Source organism: Odocoileus virginianus, chromosome 14 (assembly GCF_023699985.2).
Source record: "Odocoileus virginianus isolate 20LAN1187 ecotype Illinois chromosome 14, Ovbor_1.2, whole genome shotgun sequence".
Lineage (NCBI taxonomy): Eukaryota > Metazoa > Chordata > Mammalia > Artiodactyla > Cervidae > Odocoileus > Odocoileus virginianus.
In genome coordinates this window covers 188,752-212,615 of record NC_069687.1, presented here as the reverse complement: position 1 = coordinate 212,615, position 23,864 = coordinate 188,752, and the positions used below count along the sequence as shown (strand labels likewise).

The 23,864-nt window shown below is 49.5% G+C and overlaps 1 protein-coding gene and 1 long non-coding RNA gene across 4 annotated transcripts in view; one reads left to right on the top strand and one right to left on the bottom strand.

The window, feature by feature from the left end:
- EXOC3 (exocyst complex component 3) overlaps nucleotides 1-23,864 on the bottom strand; it is a 29,413-nt gene continuing 5,549 nt past the window's right edge. For all 3 annotated transcript variants that reach the window (XM_020896732.2, XM_020896733.2, XM_070476417.1), the window contains exons 4-13: nucleotides 16,795-17,476; nucleotides 9,511-9,628; nucleotides 9,121-9,246; nucleotides 7,164-7,264; nucleotides 5,256-5,366; nucleotides 5,030-5,180; nucleotides 3,818-3,940; nucleotides 1,705-1,866; nucleotides 1,356-1,483; nucleotides 1-1,018 (exon numbers count right to left, since the gene is read on the bottom strand). In XM_020896732.2, coding sequence (XP_020752391.1) covers nucleotides 847-1,018; nucleotides 1,356-1,483; nucleotides 1,705-1,866; nucleotides 3,818-3,940; nucleotides 5,030-5,180; nucleotides 5,256-5,366; nucleotides 7,164-7,264; nucleotides 9,121-9,246; nucleotides 9,511-9,628; nucleotides 16,795-17,476 — 1,874 coding nt within the window. In that variant the 3' untranslated portion in view covers nucleotides 1-846. The remainder of the gene's footprint in view (nucleotides 1,019-1,355; nucleotides 1,484-1,704; nucleotides 1,867-3,817; nucleotides 3,941-5,029; nucleotides 5,181-5,255; nucleotides 5,367-7,163; nucleotides 7,265-9,120; nucleotides 9,247-9,510; nucleotides 9,629-16,794; nucleotides 17,477-23,864) is intronic.
- On the top strand, nucleotides 11,624-15,412 carry LOC139038222 (uncharacterized). The gene is made up of 2 exons (XR_011491141.1): nucleotides 11,624-12,197; nucleotides 14,317-15,412. It is a non-coding gene; the product is annotated as an uncharacterized lncRNA (long non-coding RNA).

Sequence of the window (23,864 nt, the reverse complement as noted above, 5' to 3'; positions counted from 1 at the left end):
TGACTGCTAACACTCAACTTTATTAATTCAGAGACCATACAGGACTAAATCCTATACACTTAAGTCTTGTCAAGCAGGAACTGGACTGGACTGACGCGTGTGCTAGCAGACAGCAGTTGACAGGAAGTCTGGGAGAGTCTCTTCTGTGCCAGGATCGGCCATGAGAACCATCTCTGACGTCTCCATCTAGGCTGTGAATCCTCCAAGAAGAGAGCCCTCCCACCAGGATCGGATGTGAGAACCGTCTCTCACGTCTCCAAGATTGTATGTAACTCCTCCAAGACGAGAGCCCTCCATGCGAATTTTCTGCCTCTCGTGAGGAGGAAACAGCATGGCATCCACTCTGGTTCCAGATGCGTAAGGAAGGACGAGACCCTCAGAGCAGCCCAGCACCCACACACTGCAAGGAGAAGGGGCGAACGCCGGAGCCATCCCGCAGCCACCGTGGAGTGCGGCCGCCAAGAGCGTGCCCAGCAGGGCAGTGCTGGAGTCGAGACCTCCCCCGAGGCTCCCTGTTAACCTCAGGTGCAGGTCTGTAATTTGCTTGGTGTAAGAGTCACTCGCGGGCGCTCCTGGCATCGTCCACCTGCCTGCGGGCTCACCAGCCACACCCACCGCATCGCCTGCTGGCAGGTCTACTCCCGGGGAGGCCTGACCTTGAGCTCAAGCATCTGAAACCTGAAAGTGGCTTCTGCGCGGGCCTGCAACGTCATCACCAGTGAGGTGGGGGCAGGAAGCTGTCCGTCTCTGACAGCAGTTTGGGAAGTGTGCACATAGGGCAGCGTCGGGGGGTGGAAGGGCAGTGCTTTCTGACCCCGCGGCCGCCTAAGGCCGGGGTCACACGGGCTACTTGAGGAGTTTGGCCACGTTGAGGCTGGGAACCATGATATCCTTGAAGATGGGCACGTAGTCGGGACTGGCCTGGGCCGGGCCCTGCTCCAGTGTCTCGATGATGGTCTGCTTCATGTCCCGGCTAGCGTCCCCCCGCATGGCCAACAGTGCCCCGATGTGGTCATCCCTGGGGGCGAGGGGGTGTCAGGATGCAGCCGCAGGGGAGCCCCTCCCTCCCTCCCCCACTAACACGCAGGAGGGCCCGGAGATAGCACAGGACGAGCATCCAGAAACCAGTCTGCTTGGCTACCTTCCCCTGGAACACCACACATGGGGATGCCTGGACCATGACTCCAGCGCGTCACGGTCGTCTCTGAAGCATGCTCTGCCCACGTCGCCATCTGCAGGCCTCAGGGTCCTCACAGAAGCCCAGAGCTGCCACACTCCCCCCACCCCGGGGGCTCCCACCTAACGCCTGGGACCCTCCCCCTCCCCAGAGACTTCAGGGGAGACTCTGCTGGTACCTGATGTCCGGGTACTTGCTGACCAGAGTCGAGACCTCCAGGTAGAGCAGGGAAGGGTCCGTGAGCTTAATGACCTCTGCGACGGCGACGATGGTGTCACAGTAGCTGTCCATCTCCTCTCCAAAGCCCTGCGGGTCCGCACGGCGCTGAGCGGTGTACACACCCGGGGCTCCGCCCGGCTGCCCAGTGCCCACCTCCTTCGCAGCAACCCCTCAGGACTCGCTCCTCACAGAGGGCTCAGGAAGAGGCGGGAGGCAGCCCAGGCCTTCTGACGGACTGGGACACTAAGCGCCCCCACCCCCCGCCCCCGGCCAGGCCGGTCCCAGCAGGAAGATGTGGCCGCACTCACGGAAGCCAGCTTGCGGAAGAGGAAGCGCAGCTGCTCGGCCTCGCGCACCATGCGCTCCGCGCCGTCCTTGCGCTCCTCAGCGCTGCGGAAGGAGATGCGCTTCTGCATGACGGCCCGCAGGTACTCCTGCACCGCGCGCCGGTGCGCCTCGGCGATCATCCGCTGCGGACAGGGCTCGGTCAGCCTTCCCGTCTCAGTGACACGATTTCGGTGTCTACAGAGTTCTGAGGCTTTCTTACAAACTCGAGTTTAGCAAGGCAGCAAGTTCACCGTGTTTCATGTTTGGGAAAAGGGCAGATGCGGCAGCCACAGGGCCGCAGCCAGAGGTTGGCTCCGCCCAGGTGCGCTCAGGCCGGTCCTAGAATAAAGCGCCTGCGGGGGGGGGGGGGGTCGGGCCCTGCCTGCAGCCTTGCCCAACATGTTCTGGGCACAAACCGGCTGCTGCGTGCTTCCTGTGGGGGCAAGGCGGTGGGTGCCAGCTCTGCCTCCCTGCCTGAGACCCCTTCAGGGGCTCACGGGCTGCCCTGGGGCACTGGGGCTGGTCTCCTCGCCCTGCCGGGCCTCCACACACCTCTGAGCGACTCAGCTCATGGGGAATGTGGACCCAGTGCGAGGACTGGGCTCCGGCCAGGCCCCTGCTTGGCCCCTCCCACGTCACACCCGTGATCAGAAGGCTCCTCAACACTGGTCTCTGTGGACAGCATGACTCTGGGAGTATGTTGGAGAAGGCTGTGGTTCTCTCCAGGGCCCACCCTCAGTGATAGACAGACCCCAGGCAGTCACCTGTGAACATGTGAGCACAAAAGTGCCAACACAACACACAACATCAGGGCCCTGAGAAGAGACATGAGAAGCCCCTTCTACCAGGGAAGCCGGGAAGCTCCTTCCCTGCACTGAAGTGAGGGGGACCCCAAGGTCCCCAAACAAGACAAAGCAAGACAGTGCCCAGCAGCTCAGGGATCCGGGTGAGGCCAGGCTCTCAGCAGAGCAGATGATCCCACAGGAGCGGGCGAGCCACAAGCCCAGGCTGAGGACTTTACACACCACTGTCAGATCAAAGTTAGAGAAGGTTCAAAAAAATTAAAGGTGGAACCAAAAACTGTACAAGCAACAAGAAATTAAAAACTGAATTAACCTTAACCTCTAACCATCAGGGGCTCCCGACACTGAGACGGGGTCATCAGGGTCAGGACTCCCTCAAGGTCTGGGGGTTAGCACAGCTCGCTCCCAGCACAGGGGCCCTGGGTTAGATTCCCAGTTGGGGAGCTAAGATCCCACATGCTGCAGCTAAACACAGGCAACTACTGAGTCTGCACACACTAAAGCCCTTGAGCCACAGTGAAGACCCAGGGCAGCCTAAATAAACAAAAAAATAAAATAAAAAACCAAAACACCAGGTTGTCCCTGCATCACTCTGATGACAGAGTTAGAATTTAAACTTTCAAATGAGACAAAGATGCCCCTTCCTGGAGATCCCAGCCAGGGCAGCAAGAAGAGAAGATACGAAGCCATAGGGTGACGCTGCTCGAAAATGAAACAACCGTTTCCATGGAGCCCTGAGAGGACCTGGAGACACGCCTCCAAGTGTCTGGACCCGAGTGCCCGGTATCAAAACACACACGTTTCCGTAGGGCAAAAACAGAAATCCTGACTTTAAAGCAACAACAGCAAAACCCGCCCAAGGCCCTGACGATTGTCCCCGAGCTGCCCCAGTGGCTGCCAGACCCCTGAATGGGGACAGGGCATCTCACGGGGCCTGGAGGGACCAGTGTGCCCTCTGCTGAGTGGCACTCAGCACAGAGCTGAGAGCACAGACGAGCAGAGGGCACTGCCGCTCCTGCCCTCTCGTCAGAGCCGCGGCTAGTGCCCCACCCTCTCTCGGCACGGCCCCTGCTGAGCAGGCCCTGCCGCCATGGGGCTCTGGGACTGCAGCTGTGCCAGCGTGGCCATGGGCAGCATGGTGGACGCCCCGTCACCTTCAGACACCATTGTCTCCAACCTGCTTGGGGCCCAAAACCACCCCTGAATTCTCACCCTGAGAACTAATGACACCAGATTCTACAGGAGATGCCTGGGGACTGAGACCACATGGGGGCCCCATGATCTTTCTTACCTTTCTATACGGCTTCTTAATTTTGGCAAAATCATTGAAATAGTCTTCCACAGTGACACAGATGATGTCTACAGCATTTGACCCTAACAGCCACTTCTTTGTCATCAACTCATTGAGATGTTGCTGGAAGCAGAAACCACAGAAAATACCCTCGTGACGGCCCGTCATGGGGAATGGGGTGCCGAGAGTCCACCTTCGCACACCTGCCTGATGTTGTGATCATGACCGCCACACTTGTGCAGAAACCCTGCACACACACACTTTTCCCACACGAGACTTACACTACACTTGATGGAGGCATCTGTGCATGCATGTTTCACCTGAACTGACTACATCTATTTATTGTGTGGATGCTCTGTAACTAATTACTCAATTCTGATGGACATTTAAAATGTCTCATTTTTCAATTATAAAGAAAGCTGCGGTAAATCTGTATGTTTCTGTAGGTGAAACTCCCAAAACCAGAACTGCTGAGTCAAAAGGTAGCAAACTACAACCCTCATGACTGCTGCCTCCAACACTTATACCAACTGCCCCCAAAACCGCACCAATTCACAGTATTGTAGAGAATACAAGAGTCTCTCTTTTTCCTCAAGTCCTATCACTGTGTGGTAGAAATGTTCTTAATCTGTGCCAGCCCAGTAAGCAACACAAACACCGTTTTAATCTACATTTCTTAGAAGATCGCTAAGACTGGGCATTCTGTCTCCTACTCAGGACATAGACTACTCCCTTCCATGTGAAATACTACTCATGTCCTTTGTCTATTTCTCTATTATGTTGTCTTTTTAAACAGTTCCTTTGTTTTCTAACCATTTCTCAGACAGACATCATGAAATATCCTGCCCATAACCCCAGGAGCTCCTCCCTGCAGGACCCAAGTCATCATGACTCTGCTTTTTAGTATATCCTGGTTCCTGCCATCCCTGGATAATGTGAGCCATTTCTGTGTTTCTAAGTAAACTCGCGTGCTCGTCACACTCCACGCCTCTGAGGTGACCTGCCTGGGCCTCACTCCTGACTGTGAGCCATCCTCTGCTCACAGTTGAGCCAGCTGAGGACAGAGTGCAGGCCGGTGCGTGGCTCAGTCCAGAACTTGCCAGCAAACACCACCAGCTCCCACCCCGAAACTGCTGGGACACTTCCTGGAAGCATGTCTATGCAACACCGTGTCGGGAGGGCCCAGCACAGGGCAGGGGAGAAAGTGCCCACCTCCAGGTCCAGGAAGACTTCCTCCAGCAGGCTGCCGCAGCCCTCTTTAGCAATCGCGTCCAAAACCCCATCCATGCTTGGCTGGCTCAGAGAAATGCCTTCTTCCGCCTCGTGCTTCAGATACTTCCTTTTTAAACTGACTACAGATTCTCTGCAGGAGACAAGACAGGGTGCCGTGAGGTGGCTGAGGGCGCGCCCCGCCCCGCCAGCCCCCGCCGCGGCTCACTTGAAGGTCTGGCAGTTGTTGACGAGGGCGACCATGTACTGCACGTAGCAGTGCGGGTGCTGCCGGTTCCGCAGGTGCTCGTCTCTGTACAGCTGCGCCTCCTCCTTGTACCTGCGGACACGGGGCAGTCAGCGCGGCGAGCCCCGCGCCCGGCACACGGCCCCCACGGACCCCTCACGGGGGCCCAGAGTGAAAGACCGGGGAGGGGGCGGCCTACGCTAACAGTAGCTCGTCGATTACAACATTTTATTATGAATTTCATATCAGGCCTTGAAATATGGCTCTATATTCTGATTATACAAATATTCTGAAACGTTTGTACCTGGGAAACTATTATCTGACATGTAACTCATCTAGAAACTCACACAGTAGTGTTGGGAGCACAATCAAATGTTGGATAAAGCGTCCTTTTCTGAAACTTCCCCCAAAGAAATCAAACTGAAAATACATCAGACTTTAAGAAGTCAGAAGCAGAAACGGAGACAGCCGCACACTTCACTTCTGAACGTTCTCTGGAGGTGCTCAGACAGACGCAGAAGCAGAATACAGCACACCTGCGATCTGCGCACGTTTTCAGAGCATCTTCAGGACGGAGCAAACTGAACAAGGGTGACTGAAGGGGAGTAATTAAGCATTAACTCCAGTGTTCTGCCCAAAGCATGGCTCGGCTAACCATACAGCTGAGGCTGATAAGGACAATGTGCCTCGCAGGGGAATCCCCACAAGACGTCCCACTCGGCACAGGACTCTCGCGGATAGAGGCCAACGGGGCCTCGATGCAGGGCCGGGCTGTCGGCACCTGAGCCACCGGGGCAGGCGTGCGGAGGACATGGGCCTGCTGTGTTCCGGCCTAGCAGTGAGGAGACACAGAGAGGCCTCAGCCTCTCTCAGGGTCTGGTCCGGGGCAGACGGCAGCTTGAGGCCTGGTGGGAGAGCCCGGGGCACTGACAGGAGGGCGTGTGGTCTCCACGGGCCAGGCCGTCCGCTGACCCGGCCTGGGTGTACCACTGTGTGAGCAGGCAGGTCCGACACCAGTGGGGACCCCAAACACAGCACGGTGCTGCAGGGGCCCGGCAGCCGCTCATGGCTGTCGTGTGCGAGTCAAGGGCATTGAGGTCAGGGCAGGCAAGCAGGCGAGCCACACCACAGGCTCTGGCATCCGCAGTCAAGCACGGCTGACCCCTGAACGTGGGTTTGAACCGCACAGGTTCACGGCCACATGTATTTTCTCAGTCACTGTGCCCGCTGCCCAACGGGAGCCGAGGCTGGCTGAAGCTGTGGACTTGGGACCATGGGCAGGACGGCCGCCTGGGAGGTGCTTTGTGGACCTGCAGCTGCAGCGGGGGGCCACCCTCCAGGGCCTGCATCTTGCTCTGAGTCAACTGTACTTCAGCACAACAGGGGAAGGGAACTAGATGAGGTCCAGGGTGGCTTTAAGTGGACAGCTCTGAACCTGGACAGTGGGCGAAGCTCTTGTGTCACTCTGCCTCTGTCTGTGTCTGAAAATCTCCTTCATGAACAATTCAGAGGTGGGGGGCATCCCTGTGTGGTACTAGTCTTTGAGTACCTTCCTTCCTTCTGAGGGAAGGTGGCCTCCCCAGCCCCCGAGGAAGGCAGCCTGGAGGCGGCTCCCGGCTCCACCCCTGCAGGAGCTCCAGCCTCCCTCCCTGACCCCGCTCAGGGCCCCCACAACACCCAGGACCCCAGGGGGTGCCCTCATGCAAAAGGCAGATAGTAAGTCAGGGTGTGAGTTCTAAATAACAGAAGAAGGTGACTATGATGAATCCAACCTTATAGTCTTTTTTAATACTAGCCAGACTAAGATCAACACAGTTTAGCTTTTCATTAAAAAAAATAATAATAATAAAAAATACACTTTATAATTAGCACACTGGTAAGAATACATACCTACTTAAGAAAGAATTCATTTGCTGAAGACACAAAACTAGTACCTTTGTTTTCAAATCTTCACTTATCTGAGCAGCAACTTGAAGGTTCTGCTCGAACATCTAAAAATTGGAGAACTTATGAACTTTGATATAAAGTCATGAGGATACAAGTTTCCCATATCAGTCCCCCAGAAGTTAACTGGTAGTTAGGACAACCCAAATTCAGAGAAAAAAATGAAGCCACTTGAAAAATAACAAAGTTAATTCAACAAACACACAAAACTTTCTCAGCAGGTTGAAAAAAGAAGCCAAAACCCCCAGCGAACCATTTCCTGATCACCTGCAGATCCCCCCGGGAGACACACGTTCTCTCGGGAAGCCGGGGGCCAGGACAGCTGAGGTCACGTGGGGACCGGTGCCGGCATGTCGGTCCCTTTGAAGAACTGGGAGAATAAACCCAGGAGCAGGGGCACCAGATGAGGACAGGTGGGGAAGGACCAGAAGGCAGAGCCTGCCCCCATCATCACAGTCAGTCTCCAAATAAAGGAAGGGGTGGGCCCAACACGCCAGAGACCAACAAGGCCACCCACGGCCCACCCAATGCCCAGCTCCGTGTTTCAGGAGTGTGTGAACATGGTCAGTAACACTTCTGAAAAGAGACTGAACAGGCCAGAAGGAGGCAGGCAAGCCCACTCAAGGACACAGCAGGCGTCAAAAAGCAGACTGACTGTACGAGCACACGATTACCCTAGAAATCCACAGGGCTCCCCCAAAGTACATCAGATTAGACTCGCCTAGGCTGTGTTTATGAAGACACGAACCTTGGCCAGTTACCTCAGGAAGTAAGCACCAGACACGTAACATATAATTACTGGGTTGGCCAAAACATGAGTCTGGTGTCTTCCATAAGACGGCTCTAGTAGCACTTAGTTGTCTTTAACGTCATTCAAACAGTTCTGTTAGACTGTGTCCAGACAGCTTCATATCAGCATGCATTTTTTCTTTCTAAAAATTGGTGAATTTTTTAGCCATCTGTATGTCTTCCTTGGAGAAATGTCTGTTGAGTTCTTTGGCCCATTTTTTGATTGGGTCATTTATTTTTCTAGAGTTGAGCTGGAGGAGTTGCTTGTATATTTTTGAGATTAATCCTTTGTCTGTTGCTTCGTTTGCTATTATTTTCTCCCCATCTGAGAGCTGTCTTTTCACCTTGCTTATAGTTTCCTTTGTTGTGCAAAAGCTTTTAATGAAAGCATCTGGGGGTTAGTCAACAGAAAACACATCATCTTCCATCAGCATAACATAAACCTGCATGTGTCTCTGATGACCAGGCAAAAAGCGTTACAGCCTGGATGGGAAGTTCTGATTCATTTGCTGTGTTCACCAGACAGGGCACCTTCAGAATGCCATTTATTTCAGTCTTTATAAAATTCTTTTAATGGAAACAATTTCAGTTCTCTGGAAGACTATAAAAGGAACTGGAACAGCTCTTTGCTCAAAAAGATAAAAAACTTTTGGGAAGATGGGATTATGAAGTTGCCTGGATATATGGCAGAAGGTAGTAGAACAGTGAATACTTTGATTAATAAAGTTCTTGGTGAAAATGAAAAATGTGCCTTTTATTCAAAAGTTGAAGAACTTTTTGGCCAACCCAATAGCTTCTAGATTGAAATAAAAAACCACTAGGAACACAGAAGATGTAGGGTTCTGTGACCATGGGCAAAACTACTTGGCTAGCCTGACCCCTGGCTCCCCAGCTCTGGAGAGAAAAAGGCTCTCCCTGAGGTCAGCATGCAACTATGTATGTGTGAAGCCCCTCAAGGCCCCACACGGGTGTGTGTGTGTGTTTGTGTGTGTGTGTGTGTGTGTGTGTGTGTGTGTCTGTGTATCTGTATGTCTGTGTGTGTGTCTGTGTATCTGTGTGTGTGTCTGTGTGTGCGTGCACGCGCGTGTGTGTGTGAGGCTCTGCGGGCGCGTACCTGGAACACGATGGCAGGCAGTGTCGTCTGATAGTAGCCGTCCTGGTCGGCCTCGGGCTCCGTCTCCTTCACCCAGTCCTTCTTGTCCGTTTCCAGGGCTTTCCGCAGCCAGGCAATGATGTTGGACTGAGCCACAGGGAGGACAGAGCCGGCCATGGAGTCGACACCCCATCTTGGGGGTGCAGCTGCAGAGCAGCCTGCCCGCCACCCCTCACCCTGGGCCCCGAGGGCTCGGGAGATGCCCTGACCCCACCCGCCCCTCCTGCTCCTGGCTCTGCACTCAGCCCAGGGGATGGGCAGGTCCGGCCTCCAGCGGAGGAGGTTCCATTCGATTCAGAAGGGGCCGCCCTCCCTCCACCCCTCCTCCGTGTGGGACCAACCGTGACTCACAGTCAGAGTGGACATGTAGGTGTCGAGCAGTACAGAGACCACGTCTGCGGAGAGCAAAGGTTCCAGAAGGGCCACGTCCACCTCGGGGGCCAGCTCCGCATTCCCCATCATCTCCACGCTGTGGCAAAGGGGGGGCCAGACAGACAGACTGACTACCAGGGAGGCGGGAGACAGACTGACTGACTGACCACCAGGCAGGCAGGCAGGATGAGACAGACAGACTGACCACCAGGCAGGCAGGAGGATGAGACAGGCAGACTGACTGACCACCAGGCAGGTGGGAGGATGAGACAGACAGACAGACTGACCACCAGGCAGGCTGAAGGATGAGACAGACAGACAGACAGACCACCAGGCAGGTGGGAGGATGAGACAGACAGACAGACAGACCACCAGGCAGGTGGGAGGATGAGACAGACAGACAGACTGACCACCAGGCAGGCTGAAGGATGAGACAGACAGACAGACCACCAGGCAGGCGGGAGGATGAGACAGACAGACAGACTGACCACCAGGCAGGCGGAAGGATGAGACAGACAGACAGACTGACCACCAGGCAGGTGGGAGGATGAGACAGACAGACAGACTGACCACCAGGCAGGCGGGAGGATGAGACAGGCAGACAGACTGACCGCCAGGCAGGCGGAAGGATGAGACAGACAGACTGACTGACCACCAGGCAGGCGGAAGGATGAGACAGACAGACAGACTGACCACCAGGCAGGCGGGAGGATGAGACAGACAGACAGACTGACCACCAGGCAGGCGGAAGGATGAGACAGACAGACAGACTGACCACCAGGCAGGTGGGAGGATGAGACAGACAGACAGACTGACCACCAGGCAGGCGGAAGGATGAGACAGACAGACAGACTGACCGCCAGGCAGGCGGAAGGATGAGACAGACAGACAGACTGACCGCCAGGCAGGCGGAAGGATGAGACAGACAGACTGACTGACCACCAGGCAGGCGGAAGGATGAGACAGACAGACAGACTGACCACCAGGCAGGCGGAAGGATGAGACAGACAGACTGACTGACCACCAGGCAGGCGGGAGACAGACAGACTGACCACCAGGCACGCAGGAACCCCTCAGGAGGGCTGCTCCCGGGCCGGGGCTCGCTCAGCTCCGGGGACTGGAGCGAGGCAGCCCCTCCCACAGCCCTGAGGCTGGAGGGGAGGTCCGTCTGCCTCCCATGGCCCCTGGGGACGCGCAGGGCCCAGCAGGCAGGAGGCCCCAGGAGCCAGGGAATGAGCCCTGGGTTTAGATGTGTGGCGCGGGCGCTAACCCTGATGCTCCTGCGAAAGGACAGGGCCCAGAGTGGGCACCATCTGATGTCTGCACCCAGCCCCTGGGGCCGAGGAGGCCGGAGTGTGGACCGAGCGCTGGGAAAGAGCTTTCACAAAAAAACATGAAAGCGAGGTACGAGACTCAGTTCCCAGAAGGCCAGGGCTGACCGCTCTGATGACTCCTTAAGCACGGGTCCAGAATGACAACCCTAGGTACTAACAGCATCCAACACCCGTAAGGAACCCCAGATCTTCCTGCATTAAAAAGTACCTCACGACACTCTACAAACACCCAAAGACCATTTACAGTCTAGACTATTTCTGCCCCAAGAACCTTAATTCTGCATGAACATGTTTCTAGTGTGGAAACAGCGCAATGTTTCCCTTGAGAAAGTCCCACACAACAGAACATGATGAACAATAGGAGGCGTCAAAGAACTGCCACTGAGAGAACAGCACTTAACCACATGGTGAATGAGAAACAAGGTAAGACCGACATCACGCAAGACACACAAGTGCACACACCGCAGTCTGGTGGGTCGACCACGGCAGGGGCCCAGATCCCAGACTCAAGTCCTGCTCCCCACCGGCCGGCCGACTGACCCTGGACACAGTCCCCCAGGCCTCAGAGCAAAGGGGACGATGAGAGGCCTTCCTCGGGGGTGACCCACGGGGCCTATGCGCTAGGGATGGCTGTGGCGGGTGGCCGGCGCATAGGGAGATCGGAGGCCCCAGCCCAGCCCAGTGGCTGCAAGTGCGTCAGTCACAACAGACGTTTTCTTTCTCTTCACATTTTCCTGTATTGAAATGTGCACATGTGCGGGGAGCCAGCCTGACTGCTCAGGCTCCTCCTTGGCTCTGAGAGAGATCAAGAGGTCCCTCTCTGTCCCGCCACCCCTGATTTATTAAAGCACAGGTTGGCCTTTCTCACCTCCCTCAAGGAAATTGCTGTAGCGATCTTTCACCTGTTGCTGATAAACTCGTCATGATTGAAGCCTGTTTTCTATCTAGTTAGTGTTCTATTGATCTTAATCATGTTGGGCGCTAGGGTGATGCTTTACTGATCTTAAGTGGAGGAATTTAAAACATCTGTGCCTGTAGCTCTGCACATATGCAAACCTTTAATCTATTAGTAACTCCTGTTAGCATATATATAGGTGTGGTATTCTTCAATAAAGTTGGCAGAGTCAGACGCAAGCTGACTCTGTCCCTCTCAACCCCATCTTTCTAAGTCTGTCTAAGTCTTTCTAAGTCTTATATTTCTCAGGTACTCTGGTAATTGCGTTCTCGACCAGTTCGTTTGCCGGCAGGCTCCGGCAAGAGTGGCGCCCGAACAGGGACATGGACGGATTCCAGCGTACAGCCACCCGAAGACCGAAGGTTCTCCCGCGGGAGGTATTTGCGAGTTCAGGCATTGTGGATGATTGCGGGTGGAGAGGGTATAGTTGAGAGTAAAACTCATGGGGCAAAATAGTAGTAGATAGTTCTTTGTTTCTATGTTAAAAATTATGTTAAAAGCTAGAGGAGTTTTTGGTGTCTAAACGGAAACTGGAAAGATTTCTTGCTTTCATAGAGGAAACTTGTCCTTGGTTCCCGGAGGAAGGAACTGTTAACTTGGAAACTTGGGCAAAGGTGAGAGAACAAATTCAAACTGCTTATACTCTCCATGGGTCAGATAGGGTTCCTCTTGATGCTTATTCCCTATGGACTTTGTTTGAACCCAGAACACGAAAGCAAGAAACTTGAAACAGCTTTGAAACTTATAACACCCAAATGTTCGAATATTCCCCAGAGGGTAGCAGAGCACATATATGACTCCCCAATAATTCCAGGTCCTAGAAAAAATGCTGAGACTATTGTTCTCGAGCAAGATTTTGATTCAGAACTCTCCCCTGAAGACCGAGATGATTTAGAAGAGCAGGCTTTTGAGTATGAGGGTTTAACAGATTATATAAGAATTTGTGCTGACATTGGCCCTTCCTATCTTCAGGAATTGTCTGTGGCTGCTGCTATCCAGGGAAAAACTGTCAAGGAAGTTCTATATCAACAGACTAAGAACAAGGGTAGTGTGAAAAAGGGAGGGCCTCCCAGCAGTTGCTTTTCATATGGACAACTGGGACATCGTATGGCCCAATGTCCTAAGAAAAATAATTTAGATAGTACAAAGAATCCTGATGTATGCCCCAGATGCAAAAAAAAAAAAAAAAAAAAAAGGAAAACATTGGGCCAGGGACTGTAGATCAAAAATGGATATAGAAGGGCAAACCTCTTCCTCCACAGTCGGGAAACTGGGTGAGGGGCCAGCCTCGGACCCCAGAGCAATGTTATGGGGCACTTCAGACCGAGCCTCAGCCAAATCTAATCGACTCGGTATTAAAAGCCTTTTCGGAACCACCCCAGGCAGCACAGGATTGGACTTGTGTGCCACCACCTGCACAATATTAATTCCTGATATGGGAACGCAAGCCATTCCAACTGGAGTTTTCGGGCCGTTACTAAAAGGAACTGTAGGACTAATTATTGGTAGAAGTAGTTGGACTATGAAAGGGGTGATTGACACAGACTACACGGGGGAACTTAAAATTATGGCCCATGCACCTTCAAATATAATTAAGAAATAATCAAGGTATTACCCAACCAGTTATGCCTATTTCTAAACCTTCTAGATCTGGATTAGGTTGTTTTTAACGGGGGCTATTGATTCTCCTGTAATCGATGCAGACCCAATCAGTTGGAAAACTGATGAACCTGTCTGGGTAGATTAGTGGCCCCTGACTAAAGAGAAAATTTCTGCAGTTGAGCAATTGATACAGGAGCAGTTGCAATTAGGACATATTGAGCCATCCAGCTCCCCTTGGAATTCCCCCATATTTCTTATTAAAAAGAAGTTCGGCAGGTGGAGGTTGTTACAAGACCTTTGCAAAGTTAATGAAACTATGGTGGTTATGGGACCACTCCAGCCCAGCTTGTCCTCACCTGCTGGGATACCACGTGCAACCTATAAAATAATTATAGATTTAAAAGATTGTTTTTACACGATACTTCTACATCCTAACGATTGTCATCACTTTGCTTTTAGTATTCCCTCCACAAATTTTAAACAGCCTGCATGACATTTGTGTGCCTTATACTAAAGAACAACAGGAATGGCTTTTTCAGTTTAATGATTCATGGGCTTTGGCTTTCGATTCTTTTACAGGACAGATTATCAATCATTTACTGATGGATCTTCTAATGGAATTGCTGCTTTTGTGGTTAATAATACTTCTTTTTCCTGGCAGACTGGATATACCTTCGCTCAAGAAGTCGAACTTTCAGTGGTTCACAAAGTCTGTTTTCAATCTCTTACAGCCTTTTAAATTGTTAAATCTTGTTCTGTTTGTCCTCAATTTCTTCCAGTCCCTCATCTAGGTGTTGGCAGATGGATGTATGGAAAGACCCATTAGACAATTCATGGCATGGTCCGGATCCAGTGTTAATTTGGGGGAGGGGTTATGTATGTGTTTTTCCACAGGATGCTAAAACACCGCGCTGGCTCCTGGAAAGGCTGGTACGCCAGACGGAGAAGATCACTGAACCTGCAAATGAGTCGGCTGTCTCTACAGCAGAGAAATGCATTCCCGACAGATCAGCAGATGCATGAGCTCATCTTACAAGCAAGAAGGATGGCCGCTGATGCTGCTCAACCTCGATCTGCTCTGGCCTATACTGTTCTTACATTAGCATGTGCAGTAATTAATCAAGCTTTCCCCCAGTGCTCTTGATCGATTTGAAGGTGATTATTATCAAGTTTGGGATGAATATTTCTGGATGACCCCTGAAAAAGGACAGCTACTGACCCCTGCTGACATTTGCTGGGAGCAAAAGACTCATATACCAACATTTGAAGGCTGAACACTCCCAGGAAACCTGATGAAACATATGGGACTGTTACTTTCCTACAAATGTAAAATTGTGATAGATGTGACGTTTGATACTAATAAGTCCTTTGTGTGGCCTGGGTCAGACTGGAACAATAATCCTAGTATAAGATGCGTAGCCCCAAATAACACTTGATGGATTTGTGAATACAACCTTTGGTTCTTGCATTTGTCAATGCCTATCTGAAATGATATATAAAAGATTGTTGATGTTTTCCCACTTGCAAATGCAGCCATTTCCTTTGAGGGAGATATAAAGGCCATTAGTCAAAAGAAAAGGGGGAGATGCGGGGAGCCAGCCTGACTGCTCAGGCTCCTCCTTGGCTCTGAGAGAGATCAAGAGGTCCCTCTCTGTCCCGCCACCCCTGATTTATTAAAGCACAGGTTGGCCTTTCTCACCTCCCTCAAGGAAATTGCTGTAGCGATCTTTCACCTGTTGCTGATAAACTCGTCATGATTGAAGCCTGTTTTCTATCTAGTTAGTGTTCTATTGATCTTAATCATGTTGGGCGCTAGGGTGATGCTTTACTGATCTTAAGTGGAGGAATTTAAAACATCTGTGCCTGTAGCTCTGCACATATGCAAACCTTTAATCTATTAGTAACTCCTGTTAGCATATATATAGGTGTGGTATTCTTCAATAAAGTTGGCAGAGTCAGACGCAAGCTGACTCTGTCCCTCTCAACCCCATCTTTCTAAGTCTGTCTAAGTCTTTCTAAGTCTTATATTTCTCAGGTACTCTGGTAATTGCGTTCTCGACCAGTTCGTTTGCCGGCAGGCTCCGGCACACATGTACACGTTCTTTACTATAAGCAGTTACCAAACAACAAACAAAACACAGACCAAAGAAATCCCCAAACCATGCTTCCATGGTAGTGAAGAATCTGCCTCGAAAGGTAGGGGACACTGGTTCAACCCCTGATCTGGGAAGATGCCACATGCCGTGGAACAACTAAGCCTGCACGCCACAACTGCTGAAGCCCGCACCCCTGGACTCTGTGCTCCGCAATAGCAGGAGCCACCATGGTGAGAAGCCCGTGCACTAGAACTAGAGAGGAGCCCCCACCTGCTGCACCTGGAGAAAGCTCACACACAACAACGAAGATCCAGCACAAAAAAACAAATAAATAAAAGCAATTAAATTTTAATTTATAAGTAACTAAATTTTAATTAATCAAATTCATCAATTAAGAAATAGTTTAAAAACATCCCCAAACCTTACTACTACAACAAGAGGTTCAATTTCTACACATCAGCGACAAGACAGGCTAGGATAAATTGAGCTTCCCTCTCACTACTGCTGCTGCTGCTGAGTCGCTTCAGTCGTGTCCGACTCTATGTGGCCCTATAGACGGCAGCCCACCAGGCTCCCCCGTCCCTGGGATTCTCCAGGCAAGAACACTAGAGTGGGTTGCCATGTCCTTCTCCAACACAGCAAAGTGAAAAGTGAAAGTGAAGTCGCTCAGTCGTGTCCACCAGGCTCCTCTGTCCATGGGATTTTCCAGGTGGCAGTACTGGAGTGGGGTGCCATTGCCTTCTCCCTCTCACTAGCTAACCTTAAAGACTTTGACAACCCCCCAACCCCACCTTGTTCTTCAAGTCCAACCTCAAAATAATGCTGGCACACAGTGACTCACAGCCCTTTCATGGAGTGTCAAAAACCTCAAGGCCGAAGAGCAAAAGGATGGCTGATTCTCTGAGCACACAGGGGAGGAGAAACCAGACTCGGGGTGTCAGAAGCCAGCGAGGGCGACTGGGGCCCCTTCAGCAGCCACATGACTGTGCAGGTCACGGAGCCTCTGGGTTAGACGGCCAACACCTCCTGCTCCTGAGGTCACCGCGGGGCACACGCAATGCTGAGCTGCTCACCAGTGTCCAGGCGCAGGAGCCCCCGAGCACAGGAGCCTTTGCACGGCCCAACCCCGGATCACAGGCAGCCCAGGAAGGAAACGCGTCTGCCAGAGGCAACGCCTGCGGGTGCCAGGTGCCTGCCCTGCGCCGAGGACCCAGCAGCTGTGCAGGTTGCCAGCGGCCTATGGAACAGGAGAGGCCGTGTGTGAAGGGGGAGTTACCTGGTGTAAGTGTTCAAAACCCAGGTCAGCAGGCTGACGATCTCGTTCGCTTCCAGGTCCTCCGCCGCAAGGTCCTGCATGCGTGCGCTCAGAGCCTGGTGGTACGTGCGAAGCAGGCTCCGGAAGATCTCGTAGTGTGGTGGGAAGCACTGCGCCAGCAGGTTCTTGGCGACGATGAGGTCGTCCAGCACGTACTTCCGTATGATCTCCAGGTGGCGTACAAGCCACATCCTGTCCGACTCCCTGGTGTCTGCCTGCGTACCCTCGATCCTGGTGGTCACCGTTCTGTCCAGGATGGTGAACATCTTCTCCTTCCAGTTCTTGGGTCTTCCAGGGGGCACAAAGCCAGTTTGCTTCTTCCGGTCAAGAATGCGCCGGTCGATCCTCTCTTCCCTCTCAATGATCCTGACGACGGAGACGAGCAGGGTGGGGTCCCGGCGCACGGTGACCAGCGACCTCTGCAACACCACCCACAGCTGCTTGGCCAACTCATCGGACAGGCCCTGCGTGCTCCCGAAGTAGCTGCGGATGAGCGTCATGTCGCGTGCGTTCCCGCTGTCCATGCGGTACTGCTCATACATCAGCCCGTCCCGGGAGCACTCCAGGTCCATCAGCTTCCGGTGGGCTTGCAGCAGCTCCCCACGCTCTATAAGGTCCTGCGTCTCCCTCACGATCTCGGGCACTGGGGGGAAGGCAAAGATGGCACCGTGAAACACCAACGCAGGGCAGCACGGGGTGCCAGGCCAAGGGCAGACAAGGGCAGTCAGGAACCCGCCCCCACTGGACAACCACCACACCCACAGGACTCAGGTGAGGGGCCACACACTGTGGAGCTGTGGGGGCTACTGAAGGCTCACACCTTCCAGGGAAAGGCATGAACAGGATTTCAGCTCTCAGCACAGTAGAAAAGTAGAAATTGACTACAAATGACCAGGAGAGGCACAGGCTCAGAAAGACCTGAGAAGACTTTAAGTTTACATGCCAGCCTGGTCCTCAACAGAGACATAGCCTACGACAGTCAAAACAGCAAAACTAATAAATAAAATCAGCATACCCTGGCAAAGAGGAACATCTGACTTCCAGAGCCAGGTGTTAATTAGATTCAAACGTCCACTGCTCAACAAGAGCACAAGGCAACCAAAGATGGAGAAGAGAAGAGAGTCAAAGGGAAAACCAGAAACCATCCCGGAGAAGGACAGACAGTGGACCAGACAAGGACTCGAAGACGAGTTCCCCAACATGCTCAAAGAACTACAGGCAAATGTGGACAGACGTGTAACTGAATGAAAAACTTACTTCAGATTCTCAAAACAGATTTGAGTGAGCAGAAGAAGGAATCAGCAAACGAAGACAGGACAAAGGAAATTATCAATCATGAGGATAAAAAGGAAAAAAACTAGAGAAGAGAGGACAGAGCCTCCAGGGCTTGTGTGTCACCACTGGGCTGACCTGCGTGCACACGCAGGAGCCGGAGGAGGAGAGCAGGTGCACACACCTGCCTCACAGACGCTGTGCGTTTCTACCAGCTGAAGGTCTGCAGTGACCCTGCATCAAGCAAGCTTACCGGCACCACGTTGCCGACATCATTTGCTCCCTTCATGTCTCTGTGTCACATTTTATTCTTCTATTATCTTGAAACATTTCACATTTATAGGACATTCCATCTGAAAGCAGAATACGCTCTCCTCTCATGTGCACACAGAACACTCTCCAGGATAGATCACATGTGCCAGCGAAGTCCCTGCAGTCGTGTCCACTCTTTGTGACCCTACGGCCAGGCTCCTCTGTCCATGGGATTCTCCAGGCAAGAATACTGGAGTGGGTTGCCATGCCCTCCTCCAGGGCAGCTTCCCCACCCAGGGGTAAAACCTATGTCTCTTAAGTCTCCTGCATTGGTAGGTGGGTTCTTTACAACTAGTGCCACCTGGTGGGTCACCAATCAAGCCCTGGTAAATTTAAGGAGACTGAAATAGTACCAAGTATCTTTTCTGACCAGAATGTTATGAGATTAGAAATAAATTAGAGAAAAAAAAAAACCTGCAAAAAACATAAACATATGGTGGCTAAACAACATGTTACGAAATAAGAAATCACTGAGGAAATTAAAAAATACATAGAAACAAATGATGACAAAAACACAACCACCCAAACCTAAGGGATGCAGCAAAAGCAGTTCTAAGAGGGAAGTTTCTAGTAATTCAACCCTATCTCAAGAATCAAGAAAAATCTTAAACAACCAACCTAACCTCACACCTAAAGCAACTGGAGAAAGAATAAACAAAATCCAAAGTTACTAGAGAAAAGAAATTATGAAAATCAAAGAAGTAAATGAAATGAAGAAAATAATAGCAAACCCAATGAAACTAAAATAAAAGCTAGTTCTTTGAGAAGACAAACAAAATTGATACACCTTTAGCCAGGCTCATCAAGGAAAAAAGGGAGATGTTTCAAATAAAAGAATTAGAAATGAAAATGGAGAAATTATTAATACAACTGACACTGCAGAAATACAAAGCTCATAAGAGACTACTGTCACCAACTATATGTCAATAAAATGCACAATCTAGAAGTGAACAAATTCTTAGAAAGGTATAACCTTCTAAGACTGAGTCAAGAAGAAGTAGACAGACTAATCATAAGTGATGAAATTGAAACTATAATTAAAAATCTTTCAACAAACAAAAGCCCAGAACCAGATAGCCTCACAGACAAATTCTACCAAACATTTAGATAAGAGCTAACACTCAATTCTTCTCAAACCCTTCCAAAAAATCGCAGAGGAACACTTTCAAATTCATTCTATGAAGCCATCACCACCCTAATACCAAAACCAAGGTTTAACAAAAAAAATTACAGACCAACATCACTGATAAACATGGATGCAAAAATCCTCAACAAAATACTACCAAACAGAATCCCACAATGCATTAGAAGCACATATACCATGACCAAGTAGGAGTTATCTCCAGGGTGGAAAGATTCTTCAATATATGCAAATCAATCGATGTCATGCACCATATTAACAAATTAAAGAATAAAATCCATATGCTAATCTCAATGAATGCAGAAAAAGCTTTTGACAAAATTCAAAAGCCACGTAAGATAAAACTCTCCAGAAGGCAGGCAAAGAGGGAACCTACCTCAACATAGTAAAGGCCACATATGACAAACCCACAGCAACCATCATTCTCAAAGGTGGAAAAACTGAAAGCATTTCCTCTAAGATTAGGAATAAGACAAGGGTGCCCACCCTCACCACTATTATTCAACACAATTTTCGAAGTTCTAGCCAGGGCAATCAGAGAAGAAAAAGAAATAAAAAGAATCCAAATTGGAAAAGAAGACATAAAAACTGTCACTGTTTGCAGATGACATAATACTATTACATTCATAGAAAATCCTAAAGATGTCACCAATTAGAGCTAATCAATGAATTTGATAAAGGTGCAGGACAAATTAATGAACAGAAATCTCTTGCATTATTAAGGAAACAATCCCATTTATCATTTTATCCAAAGAACAAAATACATACGACTAAACCAATCCAAGGAGACAAAAAAAGAAATGCAACAAGGCAAAGTGGTTGTCTGAGGAGGCCTTACAAATAGCTGAGATAAGAAGAGAAGCGAAAGGCAAAGGAGAAAAGGAAAGATATACCCAACTAAATGCAGAGTTCCAAAGAAGAGCCAGGGGACAGAAGAAAGCCTTAAATGAACAAGGCAAAAAAAAAAAAAAAAAGAAGAAAACAACAGAATGTGATTTAGTGATCTCTTCAAGAAAACTGGAGATACCAAGGGAATACTTCATGCAAAGATGGGCACGATAAAGGATAGAAACAGCAAGGACCTACAGAAGCAAACTGGATTAAAAAGAGGGGGCAAGAATACAAAGAACTGTACAAAAAAGGTCTTAATGACCCGGATAACAATGATCATGTGGTCACTCACCTAGAGCCAGATATCTTGGAATGCGAAGTCAAGTGGGCCTTAGGAAGCATCACTACAAACAATGCTAGTGTAGGTGATGGAATTTCAGCTGAGCTATTGCAAATCCTAAAAGATGATGCTGTTAAAGGCTGCCCTCAATATGCCAACAAATTTGGAAAACTCAGCAGTGGCCACAGGACTGGAAAAGGTCAGTTTTCATTCCAATTCTAAAGAAGGGCAATGCCAAAGAATGTTCAAACTACCAAATAATTGCACTCATTTCACATGCTAGTAAAATAATGCTTAAAATCCTTCAAGCTAGGCTTCAGTAGTACATAAATCAAGAACTTCCAGATGTTCAAGCTGGATTTAGAAAAGGCAGAGGAACCAGAGATCAAATTGCCAACATCCACTGGATCATCAAAAAAGGAAGAGAGTTCCAGAAAAACATCTACTTCATCACTGACTATGTTAAAGCCTTTAACTGCGGAGCACAACAAACTGTAGAAAATCCTTCAAGAAATGGAAATACCAGAACTCCTTACCTGTCTCCTGAGAAACCAGCATGCAGGTCAAGAAGCAACAGTTAGAACCGGACATGGAACAATGGACTAGTTCAAAATTGGGAAAGGAGTACATCAAGGCTGCATATTGTCACCCTGCTTATTTAACTTCTATGCAGAGGACATCATGCAAAATGCCAGTCTGGATGAAGCACAAGCTGGAATCAAGATTGCCGGGAGAAATATCAATGACCTCAGATATGCAGATGACATCACCCTTATGGCAGAAAGCAGAGAGGAACTAAAGAGCCTCTTGATAAAAGTGAAAGAGGAGAGTGAAAAAGCTGGCTTAAAACTCAACATTCAGAAAACTAAATTCAAGGCACCTGGTCCCCTCACTTCATGGCAAATAGATGGGGAAACAGTGGAAACAGTGACAAATTTTATTTTTATGGGCTCTAAAATCAAGGCAGATGGTGACTGCAGCCATGAAATTAAAAAACACTTGCTCCTTGGAAGAAAAGCTATGACAAACTTAAACAGCATATTAAAAAGCAGAGACATCACTTTGTCAACAAAAGTCCATATAGTTAAAGCCATGGTTTTCCAGAAGTCACGTGTATGGATGTGAAAGTTGGACCATAAAGAAGGCTGATAGCTGATGAATTGAGGCTTTTGAATTGTGGTGGAAAATGACTCTTGAGAGTGCCCTGGACTGCAAGGGGGGGTTTTCCTGGTGGCTCAGATGGTAAAGAAACTGCAATGCAAGAGACCCAGGTTTGATCCCTGGGCCAGGAAGATCCTCTGGAGGAGGAAATGGCAACCCATTCCAGTATTCTTGCCTGGCAAATTTCATGAACAGAGGAGCCTGGTGGGCTACAGTCCATGGGGGTCACAAAAAGTTGAACAAGACTGAGCGACTAGTCACAGTGGGTGGACTGCAAGGAGATCGAACCAGTCAATCCTAAAGGAAATCAACTCTGACTATTCACTGGAAGGACTGATGCTAAAGCTCCAATACTTTGGCCACCTGATAGGAAGAGCCAACTCACTGGAAAAGATTCCGATTCTAGGAAAAACTGAGGGCAGGAGAAGGGGGTGACAGAGGAGAAGATGACTGGATAGCATCATTGACTCAATGGACATGAGTTTGAGCAAACTCTAGGAGATAGTGAAGGACAGGGAAGCCTGTCATGCTGCAATCCAGGGGCGGCAAAGAGTCAGACACCACTTAGCGACTGAACAAGAATGACAATGAGGAGACAAACGATCTATATGCAGAAAACTGTTAAGACAGTGATGAAAGATATCAAAGACGACACAGATGGAGAGATACACCATGTTCTTGGATAGGAAAATCAATATGGTGAAAATGACCATACTACTATACTACCTAGACCAATCTACAGATTCAATGCAATCCCGATCAAATTACCTGGCATTTTTCACAGAATTAGAACAAAAAGTTTTACAGTCTTTATGGAAACACAATAGTGGTACAGAACCCACCTGCCAATGCAGGTTAAATGTAAGAGACACAGGTTCAATCCCTGGGCCTGGAAAATGGAAATTATAGCTATATTGGCAAATTACAACTATAAACACTTACATTAAAAAGGAAGAAAGATTTCATATCAACAACCTAACTTCACAACCTAAGGAACCAGGAAAAGAGTAAGGTAAACCCTCACCTATAATGGAAAAGAACATGAAAAAGAGCAGAATATACATACATATATGTGTGCAACTAAACCACTTTGCTGGATACCAGAAACTAACACAACATTTTAAGTCAAGTATACTTACTTTTAATATTCTCCCAATCCCGAAGAAAGGCAATGCCAAAGAATGTTCAAACCACCACACAATTGCACTCACCTCACATGCTAGCAAATTAATGCTCAAAATTCTCCAAGCCACGCCTCAACATTATGTGAACCAAGAACTTCCAGATGTTCAAGCTGGATTTAGAAAAGGCAGAGGAACCAAAGATCAAATTGCCAAAATCCGCTGGATCATTGAAAAAGCAAGGGAGTTCCAGAAAAACATCTACTTCTGCTTTATTGACTGCGCCAAAGCCTTTGACTGTGTGGATCACAACAAACGGTGGAAGATTCTTCAAGAGATGGGAATACCAGACCACCTGACCTGCCTACTGAGAAATCTGTATGCAGGTCAGGAAGCAACAGTTAGAACTGGACATGGAATAACAGACTGGTTCGAAATCGGGAAAGGAGTATGTCAAGGCTGTTTATTGTCACCCTGCTTATTTAACTTATATGCAGAGTACATCATGAAAAATGTCAGACTGGATGAAGCACAAGGTAGAATCAAGATTGCCGGGAGAAATATCAATAACCTCAGATACACACATGACACCACCCTTATGGCAGAAAGTGAAGAGAAACTGAAGAGCCTCTTGATGAAAGTGAAAGAGGAGAGTGATAAAGCTGACTTAAAACTCAACATTCAAAAAACTAATATCATGGCATCCGGTCCCATCACTTCATGGCAAATAGATGGGGAAACAGAAAACAGTGACAGCCTTTATTTTCTTGGGCTCCAAAATCACTGCAGATGGTGACTGTAGCCATGAAATTAAAATTAAAAGACACTTGCTCCTTGGAAGAAAAGCTATGAC